Consider the following 8,907-nt stretch of genomic DNA (forward strand, 5'->3'; position numbering starts at 1 on the left):
TTGTTTCACTTACTTTTTTTTAATATATATTTTCTGCTCCTGTATATAAGTGATGCAAAGGAAGTGTCGTAACGGAACAGAAGAAAATAGTAAATTTTTGCGGAAGCGAAAACGGAAGCGGATGCGAAGCGAAAGTGTAATAATTTTAGGTGACCTCCCTCTCTTTAGCTACAAATTATGAATTTAATTGGACGTAGATAGATAAGGGCAAAGGGGATCATTGCACCCCCCCTTAGCAACCTCATTGCCCCCCCCGGATGAGTCACGATATCGGCAAAAAGTTTAAAAACATAGAAACCAAACATATTAAACCTAAGTATATTTAACCTTATAGCTGTTGAAAATCTGCCTCCCCCCTGGAAAAAATTCTCGCTACGCTCATGATTAGGTACTATTCACATGCAACATCAGAACAGGTGCAGGTACTTCAGTCCAGCAAAATTTAAAAAAAATAAGAAAAAACACGATAGTCGGGTAGGAGTTGGCATTTGAAGTACGAACGCGACAAGACAGGTTATTGGAAAAGACATTCGTTTGTTTGTCCGTGGGCTTCTGCTCCTTCAATATTAACGATTGCGGTAATTAAAGTCTCAGTCGGTTTCATGTACACAATTATAACACTGGAAACGGGGAACAAACACTTATTAGTTTCCAACCGGCCAGTCGGCGGGCTTTCAACTAGTTTGGACAAACTCGGAGATCTTGGGCCTAAGCTAACACAAATGACTACATAAGAGGGACTCGACAAGTTCGAGTAGACCTTGGAATGCATTACGAAGACCACCTGTGACGGCCCGAGGTGTGAACGAGCTCTTTAACTTATCATCATCATCACCATCACGACCGTCGTACGTATAGGTACAAATGTTATTGGTGGATACAATAAAACGGAAACGGGGTGTATTTTTACAAGAAGGGGACCAAAAACGTTTGCAACATTAGGAGAAATGGGTGAAATTTTGATGATTGGCTACCAATTTAACACAATGCTGCGGTTCCCGAATATGTGCCTTCTTGAAAAGTATATGTAGGTATATATACATATAAATAAACAACTTCTAGAAAAGTGAATACAAACCTAGTTTCTTTCAGGATACAGTTTGGGAATGGAAATAACAAACCACATTTAACTTGCTACCCAAAAGAGGAAAGGAGGGCGTAGCAATGGTTGCCACCCGTACTTTATTATAAAGTATTGTACTCTATTTCAACTGTGCGTTCGTTATACTGTACACTACACATAAAGTACGCAAAATACTTTATTTAAGGCCTTAAGTAAACATCGTAATTTTGTAAGCTAAACTAAAACATCCCACATCCTTAACTATTTGAGAACAGTAACCTAATCTAGGTCTACCTCTACTCCTATTAACTCCTTTTTCTATCTCTAATATGTCTCTGACTAGACTTTCATGCCTGAGAAGGTGTTATACCATCCTATCTCGCCTATTTCTTAGTGACTTCCATAGAGTTCTCTATCCATGGTAACCTCATCATTCGCCGGTAACACCACATTTTGAACGTTTCAAACATTTTCTTTTCCACCACGCCCACCGTCCATGTTTCGCACATAAACAAATACCTTTAACAATCTTCTTCGAATTTCTAAATTAACCGTCCGCGAGCATAAAAGTGACTTCTTTTTATTGAAGGCGACTCGACCCTACGGTATCCTCTGCTTTATATCCCTACTACTACTCCTTCCGTTCTAACTTATTTGACTTACTAGATACCAAAAATCAGCCACTTCTTCTAATTTTTCGTCTCCTATCTTTATATTCGTTCTTCCTTCCTCTTCCCTAGTTTTACTCATTTTATTTAAAAGTATCTGTAACTCCTCTTTGTTAGATGTTAATACTGCTATATCATCTGCAAATCAAATAAGCATACTAATCTTTTGCCCCCGTATATCTATCCCTACAGTTGTACTATCGTTAATGATGTCTAGTCTGACTCCCTCCCTAATATTTACTTCTCTACGTTGCTGTTCCAGTTCTATAACTGTCTGTTATATGAAACTAAATGTACAAATAAGCTGTGACTCCCTCTTGGCTCATAACTAGGGTGGCCACCTTTTCAGGCTTTACATAAAGTATTTCATTTTTTGTTTTTAAACATATTTTTTGTTACACCTAGCAGCAAGTAACAAATTGATGTCGCTCTTAAATACATTAATAGTCTCTAAACATGGCAAACAAAGATTTAAGTAAGATTTAATTAGTTTTAATGAAGCTTTATTCCTGTCGTGCAGCCACTTTGCCTTCATAACAGAGAATACTCTTTCTGTAAATGCTGAAGTGGCTGGAACGGATAGCAAAAGTGACACTACTTTGAACAGATTTGGGAAATCAGGTTGATCCGTAAATATGGCTTGCCATTTTTCTGTGCAATATTATTGATGTAAAAATACTCTGAATTTCGAATAATCGCTTACAAGATTACGATGTTTACTTAAGGCCTTAAATAAACTATTTTTGCGTACTTTATGTGTCTTGTAAAGTATAACGTACGCACAGTCGAAATAGAGTACAATACTTTCTAATAAAGTACGGGTGGCAACCCTACTCATAACTCACGCAATGCTGATGGTTACGTCCCTGGACTCCATGAGTACTCCCTGGTTTAATAAAATAAGACACGGCCTTGTCTTCATGACATAAATCCACAAATTATGTGCTTAGAGAGCAGGAAAATTACATTTTTATGTTCAAGTAGCAGTACACGTACCGCCTTTTGGCATACTTCACTTGTAAAGTATGTGGAATTATTTGATCACTGGTAAAACAATTTTTAACCACTAAAAATACATGTGTTATGGAGATATAATAGACATACCATCGGCAAACCTATGACTACATGTGTGCTTGTACAAGTTAAGTGTGTGTACCATCCAGACCAGTTGGGTCTCTTTAACCGTCTGCCAAATAGAACGGTGCGAGTTTGTTTCTGCTTCTCGCTAAGCAAATACACAGTCTGTCAAGTGTATGCCTCTATAATCGTGTGGCCATTGTTTTCAGATAAATTTTGATACAAATTACAATTAAAGAACGATACCTACACTATTCTTGTATCTGCAGGTAGCCTTATGTATGACTGTACCATTAAAGTGATAACATTGGCAATAGGGTCTGCCGAAAACTGCCAAGAAATAAAATAATATCTAATAAATATATACATATAAAAAAACTTACCAAATTAACGTTAATCCACAATAATCAGGAGCATCTGGCGTAGAGATCGATGCACGGAGTTACAGCACTGCAAAAGAAAAGATATTTATGTATTTTTGAGGCCTAATTATTACTGCCTACAAATTCGTTAAAAAGTATAACCCAAAGCTGATATAGTTATTCAAAAAAAAAGCTTTTGTTGCTCATTATGTGCTGAATAGTATCTACTTTAGGCCTTTAGCCAAGTGAGTGCTGTATTTTTCAACCGTAACCTAACCTAACCTGATCTAACATTACAGGACACTAATGAGTGAGGTTAAGAACATGAGTTTTTTTATCGTTTGTATTGCTGTAAACAAAACAAAAAGCTTCGTGACTCTTAATCTAAGACTAATCTAACTTTACAAAGTTCGTGAATTTCATTTGTTTACAGCAATGTGAACCACAAAACAATTCTTACTTTTGGTTGATTTGGTTAACTACGAGTTGGGTTGTTTCACTTACTTTTTTTTAACCTTTAAATTACGCAAGTGTTGAGTGTTACACAAAAAAATACACGACAACGGCAACACTCACTTTGTGAGTGTTGTATTTCTCTATCGTGACCTAATTTAACTTGACCTAACCTTACAGGACAATGCGATAGCGTAGGATCATTTTTTTTATGGTTTACATTATTGTAAACAAAAAAAAACAGCAACAACAACATTCAATTCGTGAGTGTTGTCGTTATTGTGTATTTCGTTTATTTATAGCAGTGAACCACAAAAAAATCGGTCGATTTGGTTAAATATGGGTTGGGTTAGGTTGGATTATTTGAAAAAACTAAGTAATCTGGAAAACTATGCGAAGTAATGATTTCTGTTCCCAAAATTTGGGTAATTACTCAGAATTGGGGCTCCAGGCTCTAAAAAATTTTTCATGGATTTCTGGTCATTCTACATAATAGAATTAGGTATTAGAAGGTGGGTGAGACAGTTTTTTGACTTCATAAATAAAAACAATTGTTTTGAATGATAATTTTTCAAAATTGAAATTGTAGGTATTGGAAGAGATGGGTGAGATCAGGGGCGAAAGGGAGGGTATTAAAAATNTATCTCACGATTGTCACTGCAAAAAAATCTTTTATTAATATTAGAAGAGAGAAAGAGACGAAAGAAAGAGAAATGACCGGAAATCGATGAAAAAAATTTGGAGCGATTTTGGTCTGGAACCCCAATTCTGGACAATTACCCAATAATCAACCAAGCAGCCGACGCTGTGGTCATTTAACTGAAAACACGTTTTGTTTATCTGATTGCATAACCTACATTTAGCTATTCCAAATGGTCAATCAGTCTGCGAGCCCATAACACGTGCATTTTTATTATTTATACATATGAATCGTTTGTTTACAAAACACATATTTAGACAAATCACATTATTTAAGACATTCGTCACTTTCACATTTTTTAATTCCTTTTTTTTGGGTACATAGCATCAGGAAGATAACACATCGCATAACAAAGACCTAATCGAAGTCCTTCTGCGATCATCGTTTTCAAATTCCCGAACTAGACTGCTTGTAGCCACTCCAACGTCGGTCCTTTTAGTACAAAACTTCTATTGTTTTCTCTGGCAACTTTTCGCCAACACGATGTAAGCCAAGGTACACACTTTACACACACACACACATGCACATGGAACACCATTGTGAAAATTATAGGTTCACTTCACATGACATGCGGTGAAAACAAAAGACGCGCTACTACATCGGGGATTCCCTTTCCCCGGTTCCCGCCAACATGCCTATCTACTAAAATAGGTATAACGTAAAGTCTGCCGACGAAATAAGTTGAGAGGAGACTGCGAGAGGGGTTGAATTTTGTGTGTGTGGGAAGGTAGGTAGGTAGGTTAGGTAGAAAGGAGAACGCAGGGAAGTATAATGTAAAACGTGGGGTTGCAGAGAGTGGAGTGTTGTTTTTGCAGCAAACTGGGAGATAAGGGTGAGTTTTAAACACCCGCGGGGCCTGTGAAATGTTACACTTGTGTGCTGCGCCCAAATCGATCAAGAAAATTTTAGAAAACTACCTATTAAGCTCTTCAGGTTTGAACATATTTTATTTGTCAAAAAATATTTATATTGTTCAAAAATTTTTATCGTAACGTTTATAAAACTGAAATGAAAAATAACTTTTCATCGTTAGTAAACTATTATCATANCATAACGTTTATAAAACTGAAATAAAAAATAACTTTTCATCGTTAGTAAACTATTATCATATAATTTATTATGTGTAAGCGATTGTCAAAAGGCCCATAAAGAAATCGATTACCTAATCAACGGAAGTAAAAGAGATAAAGTTTCACCCACGGTTGTCACTTTCGACATTTTTACCTTTCATCATCCGTCAGCAACCGATAATAAAGATAATTGCTTTTATTTCAAAGGGAACGCGTCGGTTCGTTCGCTGCAGCGACGGCGGCGACAAACGAGAAAGAAAGAAAAGGGGTGGGAATAGGCACGAGGGGTGACAAAAACCGCGGACACAAACAATACGCGACCGCAATGGTAGAGTGCGGTGATCATGAATCGATTAGCGTTGGGCGTAAGATGTCTGTCATCATTGGTCGTTTCTCCATGGGCGTGTATAAGTTAACGATCGGGCGCAAGATCACAATCGACTGCGGGCGTGACGGAGCGATGGAGCGCCGGGACGCTTAGACGCAGGGTGGGCGTGGCGTAACGCCAAAAAGCGCCGGGACCTCTCGTAGGAACGACCGTGGGGTCTCTAGCGTCTGTTTTCATTAGTAACATTGTGCCGCGGCGAGAAGCAACAACATTCTCTGTTTTCACTTAATCTCTGTGTAAACTGCCCCATGTTGTGTATCATAATATTAAGTGAACGCAAACTTGTTTTCAGAGACTGATTGGATCGAAAACAGCGAAAACATCAACACAGACTTCGCCGCCGCCCGCTGCCGCCACTTTCCGAAAAATCTACCGACTCACTCTACTCCCCGCCGGCAGCCAATTGTTTGTTGTTTTAGTCGCGGGCCGACGCGTTTGTTTTTCTATCGTTGTCTTGATTATTTGTACGCGCGTGTTTCCCTTTTTCCCACCTGCGATTATGCACACCATTTTTGGGGACCACCACCAAACGGCGTACTACAGACACGCGGCCGCAACCGGGGGATACGCAACTACAGCCGCAACCCCGTACCCTTACGAGCAGTATTCGCGATACAGTTACGCGACATGGCCTCATCAACAGCACCAGCTCACATCCCCCAAGGATATGGTCAAACCGCCGTACTCGTACATCGCGCTCATCGCCATGGCCATCCAGAACGCTCCCGAAAAGAAGATCACCCTCAACGGGATCTACCAGTTCATCATGGAGCGGTTTCCCTACTACAGGGAAAACAAGCAAGGCTGGCAGAACTCGATACGCCACAACCTAAGTCTAAACGAGTGTTTCGTCAAAGTTCCAAGAGATGACAAGAAACCCGGGAAAGGAAGTTACTGGACTTTGGATCCGGACTCTTACAACATGTTCGACAACGGTTCCTACCTGCGGAGAAGACGGAGGTTTAAGAAGAAAGACGCCCTTAGGGAAAAGGAGGAAGCTTTGAAACGCCAACAAATTCAGGGGACCGACACACTCAGTAAACGGGACGAGAAACCCTTGGAGATAACAAAATCCGCTTCGTCGGGTAAACTGGAATGTAGCAAACAGCCGAAACGTGAACCAAACACGGACATAAGTTCGTGCATGAGCAAGTCTGTGATAGTTCACCAGGACCATTTAATAAGCGACGTGACGGCTTCGTTGCAGACCATGGACACCACAGCTGCCTTTACTGTGGACAGTTTGATGACCAACGGTAGGGATCAAGTTCACGCTTACACCAGCCCCAGGTTACACGCTTCGGGGGGTATGTACACTTATTGTCCAGGGGCGAATTCGCAACAGTATGGCGTAACGGACGATAGCACGCCGCGTTACAGTCCGTGGTACAGTCCGGAAACGTCACCGGAATCCGTAAATTCGTCTTCGGCCGGATACAGGGACATTATTTTCGAAAGTGCACCGCCTAGTTGTCAATTGGCCAGTTTTAGACATTCGGGAATGTCTTCGTCTAGTCCGCCCAATTTCAGGACGTCCGCTTCGTATTATCAGCAGGACTGCGTGCAAAAATACTGAGGACTGTTTTGTTACGAACAACAAGCTCCACATTATGTCAAGACTGATCCGGACTAAACGAATTTTACTCAATGTACTTTTATCGTGTATATTTTAATGGTTTGTTTGTGCAAGTTATCTATTACGTCGGCAGCTGCAATTTGTATCTACACTAGGCACCCACTAACTAGGTTTTCATGTGATAGTGATCAAATAGTTATTATGTTGTTTGTTTGTATCTGTAGAATTCGATTTCAAATAGCACAACTTCCGATGAAAGAATGAAGAGGTTTTGTCCTTCCTTGACGGTTAATTTTCTTGATTACCTATTTCGAAACATGTGTTCTAGATACATAAATAATTACTTATATGAAGAAATACTGGGGGTAGAATTCTGCTAGTCATATTTTTCATTCAAAAAATCAAATTGTTAAATTCAATGGATGTTTTCTTCGCAGAAAATCTATCATACGGTATTACATAGGTACATATTCCGTTTTTTGAATAAATTCATACAATTCCTTAAAATTGCGAGATTTTTAAAAATTATGCAACCAATTCAAATGGTATCATACATATTTACTTTTACCCTTTTTTTTGACAAATATCTAAATGAGCATGTGTCCTTTGCTTTACTTCTATGAAAATGGTGTTCCACAAGGACATACCTATTGTAGATCAATCACAATGATTTTTTTATTTTTATTTCTTTGTTTTTTGTAAATTACGTATGTATATATGTAGGTACTTATTGTCGAAAAACACCTCCAGAAAAGGATTATTTACCCAGTGGTTTATGTTCCTAGATTATTAAATTCATTCCTATAAGTATAGGATGTAATAACAATTATTACAATTTCTGAGTAATAATGCGCACGTAGAAGAGTCACTACTCCTTTACTTAAACCATAATGTTTACTAAACTGTTCGTTCACCCACTATAGGTAGGTACTGACTACTTAATTTGCATCCCCTTCTTAATCCGCTTATAAGAGGAAAAAAGCACTTTAGTCAGTATAAAAATGAAATACTAATTGTCGATGTATGTAACAAATGTTTATCCACGTATTAAATTAAATATTTGTGCGTGTCCATGTGAGTGTAAATTTTGAATAAGTATAAATAGATAGGTAAATGGATCAAGTCCAGTTGTACATTATTTATTATGAAAAAGTCACGTGAAATATAGGAAAAATAATAAAAGAGATAAATCTGTTAAACTGTGTAGTTCTTTGTAGGTACTACCTATAGAGGTAACAGGTACTTGATTAGAAATTTCAGATTTCAGACAGATATTTGTACCTGTATGTCGCTAAGAAGAACCAGAACATAACAAATAATTTATAGACATATTTCAAATAACATTTGTATTATCAGATACAAAAAAAACTTACAAAAAATATACTTTACATCCTAATACATATTTACTTGACATGGGTGTTTCGCGAAGGACTCGGTGAGACATTTTTATAGAAAGAAAAGAAGCCTGGCAAAATTTTACTAACGTTTTGTTCAAAAAATATCTTCGAAAATATTAACATCATTTCTAAACAGTGTAAGTGCTTACCGAC

The 8,907-nt window shown here is 38.2% G+C and overlaps 1 protein-coding gene and 1 long non-coding RNA gene across 2 annotated transcripts in view; one reads left to right on the forward strand and one right to left on the reverse strand.

Annotated features, from left to right (window-relative positions):
- The window catches only part of LOC108741581, a 33,061-nt gene extending 28,337 nt beyond the window's left edge, over nucleotides 1–4,724 (reverse strand). Inside the window, exons 1-2 of the long non-coding RNA XR_001938529.1 lie at nucleotides 4,481–4,724; nucleotides 3,192–3,258 (exon numbers count right to left, since the gene is read on the reverse strand). This is a non-coding gene — a long non-coding RNA (uncharacterized LOC108741581). The remainder of the gene's footprint in view (nucleotides 1–3,191; nucleotides 3,259–4,480) is intronic.
- Nucleotides 4,725–5,018: 294 nt separating this feature from the next.
- Nucleotides 5,019–8,662, forward strand: LOC108741578 (fork head domain-containing protein crocodile). The gene is made up of 2 exons (XM_025979606.1): nucleotides 5,019–5,155; nucleotides 6,074–8,662. Exon 2 carries the CDS (start codon nucleotides 6,281–6,283, stop codon nucleotides 7,355–7,357), a length of 1,077 nt encoding a protein of 358 aa, XP_025835391.1. The 5' UTR covers nucleotides 5,019–5,155; nucleotides 6,074–6,280; the 3' UTR covers nucleotides 7,358–8,662.
- The last annotated feature ends 245 nt before the right edge of the window (nucleotides 8,663–8,907 follow it).

The sequence above is a fragment of the Agrilus planipennis genome, unplaced genomic scaffold (assembly GCF_000699045.2).
Source record: "Agrilus planipennis isolate EAB-ADULT unplaced genomic scaffold, Apla_2.0 scaffold326, whole genome shotgun sequence".
Lineage (NCBI taxonomy): Eukaryota > Metazoa > Arthropoda > Insecta > Coleoptera > Buprestidae > Agrilus > Agrilus planipennis.